Genomic DNA, 18,731 nt, shown 5'->3' on the forward strand with positions numbered 1-18,731 from the left:
AAAATCTGACTTAGGTCCATGATTTGGACACGCCCCCATACATACTACATATGTGTATGAAAAGGAAAACATTTATTTTGAAGGGGTCACTTTTAAAAAGTTTTTTTTAACACTGGAAATCCTCGCCTCTCTCAAACCCAGACTGCAGCCGATGTTTAAGAACTGTGTTTAGGAAAAGCAGCTGTTTGTTGTTGCCCACTCACCCCTGAGCTACAGTCAGTAAAATGATAAAGCACAATCGACAGGCACAGTTTGAAGCTCTTATTCTGAAAAGTCAAACCGGTAGTACGTTCGCTTTCAGGAAGTGCATGACATAACTAAACGCTGCCGTATGTAAACAGAGAAATACAGCCGCGTTTCAGTTGTTGATCTTTGTCATGAATGAAGCGGCTCACCGAGGGGACTCGTTAACCGGCAGAAGCCTCCCTGAGGTTCAGTGTGTTTGAACAAGCTGGTAAGAAGCTAACCGGCAGATGCTGTTGTGTTCGTGTTTTGTTAGGATTGTGCCAGCTAGGTGGATGCTAGCCTTAAATGACTCCACCTGAAATCTGGAGACTTCTTTGTTTCTTTGATTTGAATTGTGTATATTTTTCTGTATCTGGTTAAATTCTATAAAATAAAAAACGCTGCACAAATATCTGATTAATACTGACTGCCAGTAGCAAACAGCTTGTGTCAGCGACTGTTATAAAGGTCACAGTTACTAACGTGGGTCATACTGGGCTGTGAAAAATAACAGATGATTTGCTTAAAAATGGCAGTGGTGTACCTAAAATGCTAATAACAAGTTTTTCAACTTCAGCATTGCCAGCTGTCCAGTTTTAATATGAAAGATTTTAATTCAGAGTAAAGGTTTACCTTTGTGTAACTCGAGTCACTCTGTATAGTTAAAGGTCTGTTTTTGTGTGCAGATGAACAGTGATGGAGCTGTCTCAGAGGGAGCGTCTATCGGTGTTGGTGGAGGAACTGACCACATCAGGACAGCCACAGCTCAACCAAGACAAAATGAAGGAGGTCAAAAAGCTCTGCAAGTATGGCATCAGCATTTCCACAGGGATTATTTAGTTGCAGGTGTAAAGTGGAATTATGAAACAAATGAAAGACTCCAAAATGTGCAATCCTTTGGAAAGGGGTCAGGATTGCAAGTATCTGACATCACAGTAAGGAAACCCTGAATCTATCAAGATCTGTTATCAAGCGCGCAGATTGTCTAGAGAATGTCAAAAGGGGCACATAGAATAACAACAACCCACATTCATCAGCAAGCTAATTTAATATCACTTCATACTATATCACTGTCATCAAGTGGGGACAATGCAATGCAAACATAGCCCATGTGTTACCTGATGGGTGCAGCGTTGATGTTGAGGGGTTACTGTTGCTGCTGATAGTGCTGGAGAGCAGGGCTGTGATGATCTGAGACGTGAGAGATTAAAAAGTCCACAGGAGATGGTAGCTGATAGAACAAGTCTAATGAGATTACAATAAAATAAGAATTCAGCCAAAAAATCTATACACATAAAATACACACACACATGCACATACAGTGACATTTTACACTGTACATACTATGGCCACTTTCCAGAATCCTTCTCTTATTAATTATTCCACGTGCTATAATAATAAAGTAATAAATATTAAATAATGTATTTATGATGATTCAATTTGCTTGACTATCCGCTCTGTGCAGAAAGCTTTTAAATGTTTAAACTGTAGAGATAAAATCATTTTGCTGCTGTAAATTCAGCATTTTGTCTTATTTTCAATGTAAATCTAATATAATCTGTTTCTTAATGTATTTTCTTAGAAAGACAGTGTGTTTTAATCCATAATTATGTGGATATGCATATCAGTTTTTAGTGAAATATAAACCCCCAAGAAAGGCAGGGAACTTGCTTTAAAACTAAATATGTTCCCTAAAGCGTGGACAGACCTACAGACCCATGACACTCTTACTCAGTTAGCTAGCAGCTAATGACCAGCACAGTTGTGCAGTTAATAAAAGGACAGGTAATATTTGTCGTGCTGTTGCACACACAGCACGCTCATTTGTCTCATCAGTTACCACAAGACAATTTACCAACGTGTAATAATAACTTAATACTCCTGTGTGTTATAATTCAATAGAAGGACTAGATGTTACAGTGCCTGATAATCCACTGCTTCAAATGGAGAAAGTCTTGGTGGCTGTTATGAGGACAGCTGAACGCATCGTTGTGTGCCTCAACTTCACGGCGTGTTTCGTCTTTTATCACAAGTTAATCTGCCATTTTTTACCTTCCTTGGTTTGGTTTAGGAATTGGAGATCTGATCTAGACTATAATATTTAAATCTTGGGACACATCGTCAGTAGTGGACCTTGGATTCATCGGGTTTTTCGGCCATTATCACCAGACACCCTCATCCAAGGAGGCTCTGCTAGGGTTGAACTAGTGTGTCACTAGTTTATGTTAACATTGTTATTTCTCTTCTACTTTCTTCTGTTTAGTTTTCTACCATTTATCCACCGCAGCACGGTGGCACAGCGGTTAGCACTGTTGCCTCAGGTCCCGAGTTCAGTGCCGCCATCAGGCTGGGGTCTGATGTTTGCATGTTCGTGTGGGTTCTCCCCGGGTGCTCCGGCTTCCTCCCACAGTTATGCAGTTAATGGGGATAGGTTAATTGGAAACACTAACTTGCCCATAGTGTGAATGCGCGAATGAGTTTAAAACGAATGGTTGTCTTTGTATGTGCGTTAGCCCGGCTGCGACAGACCGGTGACCTGTGCACCCCGCCTCTTGCCCTAAGACAGCTGGGATAGGCTCCCACGACCCTGAAAAGGATAAGCGGAAGCGAATGGATGGATGGATGGATGGACATCAATTCACTGTAACTGAGAAGTAAAATTTAAAAAATTTTAAAGCTTTAAAATTTTGGAGCCTCACTTTTTCAAAGGTTGATAGAGACAAGTAAGACAAAAGAGACGAGAGGAGAGCCAGGAGGGGGGGCACCTGATCTGGCTTCCCACATCTCCCTGCCGGATCGGGCTGTACGCTCTACCTACAGTGTATGCTGTACACCCTGCTTACTGGTTTCTGTTGCATCAGTCTTCGTCTCGCAACCAGCGCGCTCTGCCATCAAGGGCGAGCATTGGTCAATGGTAGTCACGTGACCGATGCAAGCCAGATCATTTTATTTAGCGAAATTGTGATTAATAATTAAATGTTATTGTTGAGAGGCACAGGGAACGCCACATGCGCACACACCGTTAAAAAAAATGTCTAAAGAAAAGGCCACCTGGGGCACCATCAGGAAAGGGGGAGGAGCTCAAGCCCCAACCCCTGCACGTGCCTGCCACAGAGGATCAGGATGAGAATCACAGTTTCCCACGAACAGATAAAAAGTTACTGGACAGTCAAATAAAGGTTACACAAAGAACGAAAGAAAACAGCTGATCATTCAATACAATAAGACCGTATCATCCAAAGCAATTTATGTAAGTGTGTATGAACTTGTATTTGTCTATACAAGAAAGGTTTTATGAAAACTGACAGTATTTATGGTAAATTATGGTTACGTGTTAAATACAGTCGTGTAATTCTTTGTCAGCATTATGAGTACAACAAATGTCAAATTCTTTCGTGATTCATAACATAAAATTTAGTTACTCTCCACCTGTTCTCCACTCCTCACAGAGTGTCTAATGACTGCATAGACCATGTGTACCACTCAGTGATGTCCCAGCTCAACCAAGAACATGCTGAGATCCGGCTGTCTGCCTTCCAGATCGCCGGTGAGCTCTTCTCCAGGTCACACCACTTCAGGATGCTGCTAGTGGACAACTTCCAGGTAAATCAGCTGCTAGTAACTAGTAATCATCTGAGATCATCCAGTGCACACCAAACATTACAGGACCTGCTTTCTACTGGCAGAATAAGGCCAATGATGGCTTTTTATAGCAGTCACCACACTGCTACAAAAGCCATCATATCAGTTTTGACAATATCCTCAACTCTACTCGCAGAAATGCTACCCTGTGACAGAGCCTCCAGGATATTTTTTGTGTTTAAACATCCTGGTTGTCTAGCGCCATTAGCATGCTAGCACTGCTAACTGTTGAGTCGAATGTTTGTTGTGAGCGGGTCCCAGTCTTACAGTTATTTAACACTAAAAACAAAATAAAAAAGTAACGGCGCGAAGGCAAACTGAAAGTCTTTTTAGCTTTTCGGCTGATATCGGTTCACGTTTGCGCACTAAGTGATCTGTGTAGGATAAATCCACGTACAGTGAATCCCATTCAAAGAGGAACGATACAAACACTCAGCTTTAATATTAGGATGTCTTTCTTTCTGTGTCCCCCTCATCTATTCCTCCGCCTCTCTTCTTCCCACAGGAGTTCTTGGAGCTGACGGTAGAGACTGATTCAGAGCAGCCCCTCCCTCCTCCTAAAGAAGTAGCCAGGAAGCTGAGAGCTCTGGCAGTCCAGACTGTGCAGTCATGGCAAACGTCTTATGGCTCTGCTTATAAGAAGCTGGCACTGGGCTACAACTTCCTCAAACAAGTTAAAAAGGTGAGCGATGCAGAGATACAGAGTGACTTTTATTAACTGGAAACAACCCATGTGGTATGAGGCTAATGCAGAGGCCTCGGTTTGAATCCGCCGCAAGACCCTGTACATGAGGAAAACACACTCATGAAACACACTGAAATAACATCTGAATTACCTGTGAGAAGATCCACAGGCAGTATGATACAAACAACGAGGTAAAGGAGTGTTATTAGGAAGCGTTCTGTGTTCTGCTTATCAGATTTAGATTTCAGAACTCTCAGTATCAGCCTTAAAAATCCTCTAGCAGTTGGACTTTATGAAAAATAGAAGTGCACTACAGATTCTGGAAACTGCATGATGCTGGTGATCTGTAAAGACATGTTAAAGAGCCATATGTTTACCAGCTGCAACAGTGACATTGTTTGGACCTTGTGAGTGAGGAACCACCATAAAGGCAGTTGTTCATCTTTGTGTGCATGGGTAGATTTACTATTTGAGAAGATACTCTCTAGTTTTTGTGATCAACAATGTGTACATGCTTTCAGGTGGACTTCCAGGACATTGAGGCGAGAACAGTAGCAGAGAGGACGAGGGAGGAGGAAAGACGGAGGAGAATGGAGAGGATCTACAAGGAGAAAGTAGAAGCAGCAGCTAAAGAAATGGAGGGTAAAACGACATCGTGTTATCCCTGCTTCTAGTTTTAATACCAAGGTTTTTATTTCCATTATCAGAAACTGTTAAACACCCAAAGTCTCAGTGGTTTTGTTTGTAACTGGATCTTTACACATAGTGTTATTAATGTTTGGGCATTAAGACTTTTATATTGTTTCTTATTCATTTGTTAGAGTTACAGCAAGAAATAGAAGCAACGCTGACAGAGATGGAATCGTGCATGAGGCTGCTTTTCCCAGATTTCAGCCCCATAGACATCCAAACAGCCAACAGCAGCCCCTCCAACTCCCAGCCAGCCACTAAGTGTCCTTCAGATGATGAGCAGCCCTGCTGCAGCAAAGACCTGAGGGCTGATGACAGAGTGGGAAAGGTGCAAGAAAGAGATGAGAATACAGGAAACATGGGAATGACAGAGGAAAACAGAAAGAACTGGAAGGAGAAAAGAGAGAGGGAAAAAACAAAGAAAAGGTCTGAAGGTACAGAAGGCAAGGATGGGGAGAAGCAGGAAATGGACAAAAGTAAGGAAGCTGAAAGGAGGGAAGTCATGGAGGTGGAGCAAGAAGAAGAGAGCGAGCAGGAGGAAAGTAATACAGACAATGAAGAAGAGGCTGGTGATGAAGACTTTATCAGGAACTCAGGCCTCATATCTCACTCCTACAGTCTGGATCTGAACCTCAGTCCTGGTGCGTAGAACACACACATGTGGAAGCTTGATGTTGAAACTCCAGTGAAGAAAACAATAAATCACAGCAAAACCTTCGAACACACCACAAACGTTACTCCTGAAACAGCCTCTGGACATTATTAAGCTAATACATTTATACAGCGTACCTTATGAACTGGCAATTTAGAGTGTAGCATTCACACACTATCCAGTCTAACCACTTATTTGTAGGGCTGTGTGTCAGACTGCACTCAAAGTGATGAAAAGGGTTAGTTGCTACATCCAGAAATGTGTTCGACGTTTTATCGGGCAAAGAGCAGCAGTCACAGTCTATGCCACATCATGTCTGTGTGTCAGCAGGATGTGCATGTGTGGGTAGCATGTCTGGCTTTGGATGATGAACATTTGACTTTTTATCTTCACTCAGAGCTGAACGCAGTGCTTAAAGTGCTCACGCTTTTATCTCAACAGGGCAAAAGTAAATGCAGGTAATAAAAATTCATTGAAGACTGAGGCCTTTGGTCTGTTCAGTGAAATGAAGACGAGGGTTTGGGAGCAGCAGAGATTTCCTGTCTGTGTAAAGCGCTCGATGTGTTACGTGTGATTACAGTTCAGTCGTTAACATTCAGACATAACACAGTGCCTGTTTCACTTTCCACACTTGTTTTATTAAAGCCTGTAAACATGTGACTGCACCACAGATAAGTTTGACTCTAATAGAACTCATGAAGGATGTTGCACTTGTGGCATTTCATATACAAATGTCTAAATAATATCACGGGGCTCTTCTGAGTACAGCAGCGGTGTCCAGGTAAATGGATCATGCTGTTTAATGAGAATCCTTCTCAAAACAGGCCTCTGATAGTCCTTCCTGTTAATGTGTTCGCACAGTCAGACGAGTGAGTGCAGTTTTTCTTCCAGGTCTTCATGTGAAGGAGACGGAGGATAACGAGCCGGTGGTTTCCACTGTGATAGACCTCCATAAACTCATAACAACCAAACATCTGCCAGCTGTGCAGGGCTGGGTTCAGGTAAGAACACACACACACACACACACACACACACACACACACACACACACACACACACACACACACACACACCCCTTGTGTGTTTGTTATGGTGTTACATTCTTTTAAGACTCTCGAGTGCCTCTCTGCTAGCGCTGCATTAAACATGAAAATAAGCTTCTGAGCACTTGTTTCCATGTAAACAGAGGGTGAGATATTATTTTAGACATTTAGTACTTTGAGAACATTGCTTCTTTTGATGTGCGTATATTTGTATCTTCTGCGTGTATGTAAGAATATATAAGCAGCATATATAAGATTGCGGACAGAGAGAACGTAGTCAGCGTTCTGAGAGTTTGGAGACAGTCTGCCTCTGTCTCTGTGCGTTAACTGTGTTACTGTTTTAGAGAGAACAAATACTGGTGTAAATACCTGCAGTGGCTCTGCTATCATACATCAATGTTCCTACATCAATGCTTAACCATGGTTTTGGAATCCACGATTATTTAGATTATTTCAAACCCGCTCCTGCTGGCTCACAGCATGATTTCTATTGGTCACATTACTGAGGGCAGCCTGAGCAGCTGTCTGAGGATGGATGGATGGATGGATGGATGGATGGATGGATGGATGGATGGATGCCATCTTAGCTATACTTCTGGTTTCCCTGTGTGTGCAGGTGTTCACCAAATCAGGTGCTGAGGAGCAGCTGTTGAGACGAGCACTTGACCTGAAGAGGTCTTTGGAAGCCACGCTGCAGAAACACAAAGAGCTTCACATCGACTACAAGGCCAGGGTCCGCAAAGTGGTGAGTTATAGCTAACGATACAGCTCGTAGTTAAGATTAGGCACGGGGCTCTCTTATTGTTAAATAATAAAAAAAGTTGTTTGCTTACATTTAACATGTGTGAGCAGATTTATTTGGTGCTCGTATAGAAGATAACCAGTAGATGGCAGCATTCTATTGTAAATCAAATAGGGGAGCCTTCCATTACATAGGTGACAGTACAGGAGTGAGGACTCTGATAGAGCAGCTGCAGCTGATACCTGGCTGCCTCTCTGCAGTGACCGACGGAGAAAAGCTTCATGTTTCTCTAAATTCTGTTGCGTTCTCCTGCGGCAGCAACCTGAGTGTGTTTATAGAGGGACACTGATTCCTCAACCAGAACTCCCATTAAAATAAATTGCTTTTTAAAGGTTCTTTGTATTTGGAGAGAGAAGTTTAATGGAGTCCATAGAAGAATTTTCTGGAGTCAGCGCTGTCATCTCTGCTTCTCCGAGGACACTCAATATGTCATCAACTCCCTTTTAAAAAGTTTCCCTTTTACATCCAGGAAGGTGCATTTGGACTAAATTGGGTCCTTGTGTTTGTTTGGTTTTGCTACAGCTGGCTACAGCTGTATATGTAGTAAAGCTGGCTGAAGCCTCACTCTGTGCTATGTCAGCAGTACGTGACAGAGAAATATGTTGTACGTAAAGGCTTTGAAGGTGATGTTTACTTTAGCCACTTCTTTGTTGTCTTGGCAATATGTTCTGGGTCATCCATCTATCACAGTTCTGACTGAGGGGAGGAGGTTCTCATCCATCATCATTTGTTTCTTTAGTTGAATCTATGAAGATGACACATTTCGATAGACACACAGCAGTGTTTCTTTACTTTAAAGAGGCTTTAACAAGGTAATCCCTGAAGTGCTATTGGTAGAAAACTTGGAGTTCTTGTCGTAGTCTGCAGAGTGTCCTGACTGTGGCAACCTGAAAACAGTATGTGAAAGGCATGTTTTAACAGAAACGTTCATCAAAGATCTGACCTGGGAGAGCCAGTAGCAACAGGCTTATGGAGCGATGAATCCAGACTCAAAATAAGGAGAAAGGTAGAAGACTGAGTGTCTGAAGTCATCTGTAAAACATGCTGGAGGCTCTGTCATGGTTTCTGTCTGCATTTCTTTCAGTGGTGCTGCAGAATTTCCTTCGGGATTAATAAAGTATTCTGATTCTGATGTTGTCAAAACTATTTAAAGTACAACATACTGTCAGATTTGGATCCACCATGCAACGCCATCTGGGAAGCGTTTGCGTTGGCTTCATGATCCCAAACACACTGCCGGTGCAGTAGAAGCATACTGGGATAGAAAAGCTCACTATCAGTCATGGATTGGCCTCCCCACAGCCTGGATCGCGTGGGATCCATCTTCATAGACAGCAGATCAAAAGTTGGCCAACGTCGGAAGAAGATCTGTGCTGGGTGCAAATCCACCATCTGATCGGAGTTTGTTCTTCTCGTGTCTTAATAATAATAGATTGCATTTGTATAGCGCTTTTTGAGACCCTCAAAGCGCTTTACGATTCATTCACTCTCACACACTGGTGGAGGCAGCTACAGTTGTAGCCACAGCTGCCCTGGGGCGCACTGACAGAAGCGAGGCTGCCATATCGCGCCACCGGCCCCTCTGGCCATCACCAGTAGGCGGTAGGTGAAGTGTCTTGCCCAAGGACACAACGACCGAGACTGTCCGAGCCAGGGCTCGAACCGGCAACCTTCCGATCACAGGACGAACTGCCAACTCTTGAGCCACGGTCGCCCACATCTTCATGTGTTCCTTCTGGGTACTCTGGCTTCCTCCCATAATCCAGAGACATGCAGTTAGTAAGGTTAGATTAAATAGTGATTGTAAACTGTGCGACCTGTGCAGGGTCTCCCTGCCCTTCCCCGTTCCTATGACAGACTCTAGCTCCATTATGACCCTGGATTGGAGAAGAAAACGGATCTAGCCCAGACTCGGTTCACTTCCTTTCCCTCAGACATTTTTATTGAATTTTATGCATCAATTTTACAAAAGACAAATTGAACAACATGCTGTTTTCTTTTTGTAGAACGTACAACAACATGAGACATACATTCCTGACTCTGTTCACTTTTAACAGCTGATGGCTGATATCAATGAAAGCTGTGCATTAGTCCCAGAAGGGCTCTAGCTTCCATCAACACAGCTTCACATGCTTCACCACGAGCCGTGATACTCTCTGACTCAGTCAGTCAGGACTATTTTGGGAAATGTTAGTAAGTGGTGTCTTACGTAGTCTAGTCTAGTCTCACATTGTACCTCCAGGGCTTGTAGCTAACGTGCAACTATCTCTAAAAGGTTAGCTAGTGACAGAGCAGGTAAGAGTGAAAACGTGCGCGCACACATTGTGTGAAAGTGTGACTTTAATCATGTACGTGTGGAGTTTATATGCACAGTTAACCACAGATTAGTGCGCACACTTTGAACGAGACCCATCGCTGCCCTTCTGTCATGTAGATGCTCTTCAGGGATTTATTGTAATCTTTTTGCACTGTGCAAGGGTCCCTTTGGGTCCAATCATATAAATGTGGTCAGTGCAGAGTGCTGATGCTGTGGGGCTGCCACTAACTTCTCGCAGCTGCACATCTGCAACATTGCTAGCACGCAGCGTACTATGAGGACAAGCCTTGTTGTGTCTGCGTCCGTGTCACCAAGCGAGCGCATCATCATTGTTTTTTGTTTTGATGTGCAAGGCTATAAAATATCCTCCTCCTTTTTCTTCTTTGAACGTCTTTTCCTGCGTGGGCTTCCAAGTCTCATGAGAGATCGAGATAGCAAGGATGGAAATATTAATAGTAGAGACATTTGGGAGAGGTGAGATAGTAGTGAGGTACAGCCATAATGCATAATGCATTAGAGGAGAGAGGAGAAATTGGGGAGCAAGGGGGAGGATGTACCCATTCATTCACTTCACCACCGCTAATGTGCCCCGTGGCTTGATAGCTGATAGGTCTATCTCGCTGCCTCTGTATCTGACTTGGGATCGCCACTCTGCTGCTGTTTGAGCAGGAGGGGCAGGAGAAGCGGCCCCTCCGACCAGCGGAAATGTCATTTCACGAGAGCTCTGCTTCATATTATTTGAAGCGGTTTAATGATGAACAGTTGCTGTTTTAGAGATGCTTACAACATGCTTGAAGTGCAGATAATTTCTAAAAGGGGAAAAAGAGGCAAATCCTAGAGAATCATTATCAAAGGACCGACAAATGCAAAGTACATTACATGTTTGGGGAAAAAAGGCATAAAATTTGTAGAGTCTGAATCCATCTTTAGCTGAACAGAGTGGCACAGTGACAGTGACAGAGCGCCGGGCGTCTTACTCTGCCTGGTTATCACTGTCAGGGACCAGTCTGCTGCACCAGCAGGCCCAGCACTGTGATAACCACACAACTTACAGCCCCTTTATCATAATTAGCTTTTCCTTTTTAACCTTAAAAGGCCTTCCATTACTGGGTCCTTCTCTGTCGGGTGGCTGACACACCACGCGATTGGTTTCTCTCACAGCGGGCCTCTCAATATAGTCTCCCATAACGGGTGAACTGCAGAGAAGGAAGAGCAGCTTTATGGAGGCAGATAGAGCTGCTGGTTTAAATAATGAGAAAAGAGAATCTAGGAGGGTGGAGTCAATTCAAATTCAAATTTTATTTGTCACATGCACAGTCATACACGGTACGATATGCTTAGACAACTGCTCGTGACCTAAAGAGAAAAAGACTATGAATAAGATGTAGGGCTGAACGATTATGGAAAATAATCTAATTGCGATTTTTTGCCCCAATATTGCGATTGCGATGCGATATGCGATTATTTTTTAAGGTCTTTGTCTTCTGTATTATTAAACAAAGACAAGCAATACATCATATAGTATGGCCAATACTATATTACATTAATTTTAAACTGTTCTTTCCTGGAAGACAGACCTCTGTTATGATGACATGAGGTGATGCATGAATTGATGACTGACATTTTTATTTAACTTCTTCAATCACAACAGTATATTTGAACATACACAATAGTTTATTTTTAGCTTACAAACATCTGAGCATAAAGTGCTGACAAGGAACCCTGGTGTAAACATTAAAATGAAAGTCAGTACAATGTGCAGATTGCAGAAATATACATAAACAAAATCAGTGGCTTTACCACACTCAGTTTTTCGACATCTGTGAACTACTAGACAGTCATTCAATTAAAAAATAATATTAAATAAATCAAACTAATAAATAAAAAATACACACATCTTACTGATCTCTGCAGTCAGTAACATTACACATAAAGTGCAAACATAATAGCAATTGTATAAACACACACACAAACACGCCTTTAAAGTTTAAAGGCGTGAAATTGGACGGTCTAGTTCTGATTAGCGTCACCGCTGTCTCGGTGGAGTTTAATAAACTCGGCCGTCTGCTTCTTGCTATCTAAAATATAACCAGACACTGGTGTAAATTCTCGACTGTCTCATACTTCTGTTTAATAAGTTTTCTGTTTGACGTTTAGTCAGCTGTGTGAAAACCAAGGAGGAACCCACCCGGGGGATTAATAAAGTTTTATTTTATCTAATCTAATAACTTTAATCTCAGCCAAACCGATTTACTCACGAACAAACAAAACACTGAAAAAAGCCCAACAATAACATTTTTAGGTTGTCTAAGTGACTTATATATTACGTTTAACCCGAGCAGCGAAACTCCGCGGTGATCTGAAAATGATGTGCCGGGAGTTGTGCCGTTCTCGGCCGCATCAGTAACCCTCGAGCTCCCGGCTAGCTGTCGAGCTGGTGGGTAGCAGACGCCTCTGAAAACGTCGAAGCACTTTTGCAAATATGGGATATCTTGATAAACCGAGCAGATATTTGATGTTTACACAGCTACTTTCTCGCCTGAAAATATGTTAAAAGTTTATTTTGTGACCCAGAAAGATTAGTATGAGTAATTTTAAAACTTAGTAGCGGCCGCCATTGTTGGAAACTGGAGTTTGGCTGGGCCGCGCTATGAATTCTGGGATATGGTAGTAATTTGGACAGCCTTCGGCGCGTCGCTGTGACGTAATCGGTCTACAAATGCGGCCTCAGGAGGATGCAGCCCATGAATTTGGACATGTCCAGAGTATAATCGCAGCCTTTGCGGTTAGAAAATTGCACTTGATCATGTCGCGATATTATCGCAAATGCGATATATCGTTCAGCCCTAATAAGATGTATGAAGAAATATAAATATATATATATATATACAATAACAGCAGCTGTACAAGTATTAAATGGAAATGAAGAAATATAATGTCCAGTGTTGTGCAATCCACATGTGTAAGTGTCTTGTGCAGTGCAAATATGCTTAAAATGATTTAAGTGATGACCACGCATCCAATCGAATTAGTGTAAACAGTGTCGAGTGGATGGGAAGTAAAAGTAAAGGTTGTGGGGGGAAACGGCCCTGTGAAGCTGTAGGCTTTCATGCCAATAATCCCACAGATGCAGTTGGGCGCACTCACGTTGCACCACGTTGCTCTGCTGTTGCACCTTACATCGAGACTCCTGCTATTACTTAATTCGTTTGTAGCATCCAAGAGCTTCCTGTTAGCTTTGTTCAGAATGCTGCTACCTCTGCGAGCAATGTTATCACAATAGATTTGTGCGTCCAGACAATCTGAACCTTTTTCTATAGATTTCCACGGTGACGGCGGACTCTGTAACTATTATATAATATAATGTAACTACGTTGGTGATGCAGCGCTGCAGGATTTGTTGGTGTCTGGGGCTGAACAATGAAAACTGCAGTTCCTTGAATGGCCACTTTAGGCTGAATAAATAACATCAGGATAGTGAGTCAAATGGAAACGCGTGCATCTCTAAATATATGCTATATTCTTTCTTTTTGAATGATCATTTCGACCTTTTTTAAATTTGTCCTTTATCCATTGATGGAATTTTTCTTTGTTGTGTCAGTTGCACGTGCTTCCTGTCTGCTGATGAAGGCTGTGACATGAAAAAGACAAAGAAAATCCCATTTATTTGATGCTGTGATCAACAGCAGACGACACTCTTTGGTTTAATATTGTTACATTGCAGGTATGAGGCTGGTGCTGTTCAGCTAGTAAAAGCTTTTTTGTGTTTTGTGTGGAGGGACTTTAAGCATTTTAGCGCTGTCTCCTGCAGCGTCTTCTACAGGACCCTGCATACTTTTTAGAACAGCGGCTGCTTGAAATGCATTTTCAGTAAGAGCTATGAGATGTGAATCCTATATGCATCTGTCGAACCCCGCAAACTGAAAACGTGGGCTAATGTTTAGGAAAGGATAAGACACGCGGACTTATTTAAACATATCTGTTTTTAAGACTATATTCAGTCATTCCGGGCTCCATTCATACAGGCCAGGGCCTTGTTTACTGCTGATAACCCATCTTATCACAGCACAATGGATATGGCCGCCTGTTTCTCACTGGAGATAAACAAAGAAAGACTATCTCTCTATTTCTCTTCCAGCCCTCCCTCTTTCTCATGCGTACATCCATTCTCTGAATGGACCGGCTTCTCTCAGTTCTATACATAACATAGACACCAAATATACTTGTCTCAGTACCTTTGGGAATTTGCCTGCTCGATTTGGCCAAAAAGGTTTCATATAAATCCTTAGAACTTCGCATCCAGCCTTCATTGTTGTTCATTCATTTGTGGCCAGTCAGAAAACTGTCGGCTCGGTTGATTGGATCATCTTGTGCACATAACATGCATTTAAAAAATGGACGTAGCAAGTTTGCGAAGTCTCGTTCTTTTACGTGGAGCCAAACGGACAAAGGGGTGAAGTACGCGGTACTTCAGTGCTTATTAGAATCATTTAATGCAAAATGACTGCAGTTGCAGGTGTATAGGGTACATTGCACAAACTCCTAAGAAGCCCACTGAAAGTTGGTATACCAGCTCAAAGCGAACAATTCTCTAAATATGAGTGGATGGAAATGGATGGTTCTGCTACTGGAGTATAATGCAGTGAATCAGATTGGGCACAGTCTGGTTTCATCAAGGATCTCTGATAGTATGAAAGAGGAAGGGTTTCCAAATTGGAAATGATGGATGCACTGGGATAGTCACGGTCCACCACTGACCAAAGGACCAAACCAGGCTCCGTAGCCCGGTCCTTCTTTGAAAGGTTTTTCTGGACATTTTAATTGTCTCGCCAAAGCTTTCAGTAGTTTTACTAGTAAAATAGAATAGCAGGGTAATTTCACTATGGTAGTAGGTGACAGTGGATAATAATGACTGTTTTGATCACAGATTGAGACGGGCTGGGAGGGGGAAATGAACTAGACAGCTGAAAATAAGCTCGCTGACAGGGGAAGGTTTGAGAAGCTCCAGGCTGGCTAATAGACCTGCCAGGCTAGGTTAGTGAAATAAAGATGTCACCTTATACATCATATAAGCTGACTGCTCTCCAGAGACAAAGGCTGCGTGTGTGTGTGTGTGTGTGTGTGTGTGTGTGTGAGTGAGGGTAATGGGGGTAAAGCAGCAGAGAAGAGACTACAGAGAGAGGGGAGTGCAAAGCTTTTTGTCATTAGAGTGGATCCCATGGGATCCTTCTAGGTAGTAATGAATAGAAGTGCAAGATGGTAATAGAGATGTGGGATGTTGTGGCAAATCAAGCCCTGAATAGGTCAGGCTCCACTGCGAGCTTTAGGCCTAATTAGTTTGTAAATATGTTGAAATCAATCAGAGGCAGCAGACCTTGGGTCTCCTCAACAAAGCAAAGATGGAAAAAGGAATGTCTTGTAACAGTGGTAATAATTGAAGCAGGGTCTCACAGATGGGTTACTTACAGGTTTATAAGTAAACGTAATCGATGATTAAAATAGCAAAGATGGCGGCTGACCCACCCCTGCCTCCAGGCCAGGTGGGAAACGTATGATGTAGTCCACAAACTCCAGAAGGCAAAGGTGATAAAATGGCTCTGTGTCAGTTTTGGGCTGAAAAGTAGAAGCGCCGAGTTACAGAGCAGCAGCCGTCCCCACGCGCACGCCTCAGCTTCTAATATCTGCACAGATGTGCGCACGTAATTTATGCATGATATTGCGAAGAAGATGACTGTATGTTTAGAAAAGCATTTGTGTATGATGTGTTCATTAAGCTAACTGTTTCTCGCTTGCCCTCTCTTAAAGCAAATGCCTTGTGATAATGGCGGCATTAGAGCCAGTCGGTATTCCCGACAGACATTTTCCATTTCGGCCTCAAATGTACAATGAAATTATCTCGTCAGCGAGTGTGTGCATAGCCTGCCGGAGAGCTATATATAACGTGTCTGCACGGGCAGCGTTTTAGGGCTTTCTCGCCTCCTCGTTTCTCGTCTCCTCTCCTCCTTCCTTCTCCCCTTCGCTTCCTCCTGCTCACTCTTGTTCTCGCCCTCCATGTGTGTCTGTGTGCTGGTTAACCTGCCCCTCCCCTCTCTGCCATACACCTGACTTATGGCTGTGCAGTAATAATTTGCCAGGCCTTGGCAGGCTGAGTGTACATTAGCATATAAATAGCAGATGCACTGAGTGCCCATCACACTCGACTACATTTAATTTTTGGTTTATAAGATTGAATGGGTTTTTAAACGCAGCGCCATCAAACTTGCCAAGAGACAAATGAAGTCAGGGGAGCAGTTGTCCGAGGCGGCGCCCTCACATCATTTTTATAAAGGATAAGAGTCTTACTTAAGAGAGAGGAGGGGGAGGGCAGAGGGTGAGACGCTGTAGAAGCTGAATAAGCAGCACACCTGTGGATGCAGGGACATACTTTAGTTTCTAGTTGCACCTTTCCCCCCACAGCTGTGGGTCTGAGGCAGGTACTGTGTGCACATCTTAACATCAAAATGCATTTGCTGTAACAAGCTTCACTCTAAAGTGTGTCGGGATTTCCTGCCAGACATGAGAGAGCTGATGTTAGGTGACCTGACTCACAGTCACTGTCCAGTTATCGGTTACTTGAACCCCGGATGGAGTTTAGCTCAGGACTTTGTCTCCATCTCTGTGTTTGCACTGGTTTGCAGTTCAAATTACTTGTTGTTTATTTTATACAGCGTCTTGGTGCAGCCCCTCCCAGCTAGAAGTGCCCGTGTCAGGGGTGTCCCTTATGACATTGCATAGATCCAATAGTAGAAAACTTCATAGAGCTCCATACGCTGACCTCATTGGTCAGTTTGACTTTTAACTGGAGGTGCTGATGGTGTCGTATCAGCTGTGATGCCAGTGACACCACACGTCCTCCTCATCCTGGTGTCAGAGTAGTGTCCAGTGCTGCCTCGCAGCATTGCATCTGTCTCTGCTGTTACTCGAATACGTTAGAGAGAAAATCCTAAATTCTCTTACTTTGACGTGCTATTATTTTGTGGCGTTTTGATAGATTGTGTTATAGATTTTATTTTTTTTAGGAAAAAAATGACAGTTTGGTAGAAAGAACAGAGTTTTTGGGGATGAGTTCAGTAGGTAGTCGCCATTGCAAACCCACAGTTGTTTTATTGCCCAAATAATGTATGGTCTCAACTTTAGTAGCCAATTTCAACAGATCTCTTTTTATTTGCTTGTTACAGGAATGCTTATTTTTCATCCTCGCCCATTTCTCTGCTTTATTTTATTTGCCAGTAAACATTGCCATTACAGTAACACATAGCCCTGCTTTACTTAAACAACTTTTTATTTATTCTGCTCTGTTCCGGAGCTATTTTTATTTCTATCTGGGCCTGTTTTTAATGTGAAAGTTACCAATATTTGTTTTGTCCTTTTCCTATTACAGTGACGCATGGCTCCGCTTTACTTAAACTATCACTTCTAATTTGTCTGCTAGATCTAGAGTTTCAGTTAAAGAAGCAGTTTTTATCTCCCGTGGGGAACTCAGTGTTACCGTGTGGTTTTCTCCCTCTGTGTGTGTGTGTGTGTGTGTGTGTGTGTGTGTGTGTGTGTGTGTGTGTGTGTCCCAGGGAATAAACCAAAGCTCTGTTAAAATGCAAAGCAGCCCCCCGTGCAGCCATGTGGGGGAATAGAAGCCATATTTTAAGTGCTCTGCCCGTCAGCAAAATGTTTCTAGGGGAAAGCTAATTCTACTGTGAGACTTACAGCTCTGCCAGGCCGGCCGACAGGACTCGATGCTATCAGGATTAAATTAAGGTGAATTAGAGACAAAGAGGCAGAAAGAGGGGGAAAAAGGATGATGTTAGGGCAGGATTTTCGTCCAGCTGGGTGATCACTTCTTAGTCTTAGGTCATTGATCAGAACAGAATAAACCAGCCGGGATTAAAGTAGACAAGCAAAAAACCTATAGAGACTATATCTGTGTGTATATGTGTGTGTGCATTTGCTGTGTGCGGAGCCGTCGTCCTCCGAGGATGAATAAGGATAGCAGCAGAGTGGATAACAGAGAAAGTTTGGGGTTTGTACTCTTGTGTTTAGCAGTATTCTTTCAGCTTTTTCAAATAATAAAAACTTCAGTCAAGTATCAGGATCTCAGACTTTATGTTCACTCTGTGCAAAATCTTTCCTTTGAAGAAACGAATATTTGTATTAATAACACCTAAGCTGGGAAATGTACATGAACTGCAGCGTCTGCGGGGTTTGGGCCTGGGTTTGCTTCTTCCTCGTTTCCTGTCCAGAAAAGGCTCGTATTATTGTCTTTATCTTACAATATAAGGCACTTTGTTGTTGTGATTTGGTGATATATAAATAAAAATGAAGTGAAAATTGACTAAAGGAAGAAAACCCCACAAAAAACCCAAAACCCTGCAGTTCCTCTAATCAGCTGGCTCCAAGAGTGAGTTGGTTCCCACAGACTCCCATCTTATCATGGCTGGTTTTATCTGAAAATGTTTAGAGCCTGCTGCAATTGGATTTATGACATGATAAATAACAAAAGGTGAGTGAATGAATTATTTTACAACGAGCCTGTCAATCAGAGCATGACGCTTTGATCGACAGGTACGCTGACACACACACGGTGTGCGGACCTCACTTTGGCAACTTAAATGACTGAACTGTAGTTTGTATTTATATGTTAA

General features: G+C 42.7%; 1 protein-coding gene across 5 annotated transcripts in view; it reads left to right on the forward strand.

The window, feature by feature from the left end:
• uvssa (UV-stimulated scaffold protein A) overlaps window positions 1-18,731 on the forward strand; it is a gene marked incomplete at its 5' end in the record, with an annotated part of 43,538 nt that overhangs the window by 6,447 nt on the left and 18,360 nt on the right. For 2 of the 5 annotated variants that reach the window (XM_082501730.1, XM_082501732.1), the window contains 8 exons: window positions 277-454; window positions 912-1,031; window positions 3,675-3,828; window positions 4,373-4,549; window positions 5,074-5,194; window positions 5,374-5,883; window positions 6,786-6,895; window positions 7,554-7,682. In XM_082501730.1, the coding sequence (XP_082357856.1) occupies window positions 922-1,031; window positions 3,675-3,828; window positions 4,373-4,549; window positions 5,074-5,194; window positions 5,374-5,883; window positions 6,786-6,895; window positions 7,554-7,682 (1,311 nt within the window). Of the gene's footprint in view, window positions 1-276; window positions 455-911; window positions 1,032-1,095; window positions 1,161-2,818; window positions 2,869-3,674; window positions 3,829-4,372; window positions 4,550-5,073; window positions 5,195-5,373; window positions 5,884-6,785; window positions 6,896-7,553; window positions 7,683-18,731 lie in introns of those variants that run through there. The other 3 variants (XM_082501731.1, XM_082501733.1, XM_082501734.1) reach the window with 3 other exon arrangements.

The sequence above is a fragment of the Aulonocara stuartgranti genome, assembly GCF_965226115.1.
Source record: "Aulonocara stuartgranti genome assembly, chromosome: 2".
Taxonomy (NCBI): Eukaryota; Metazoa; Chordata; class Actinopteri; order Cichliformes; family Cichlidae; genus Aulonocara; species Aulonocara stuartgranti.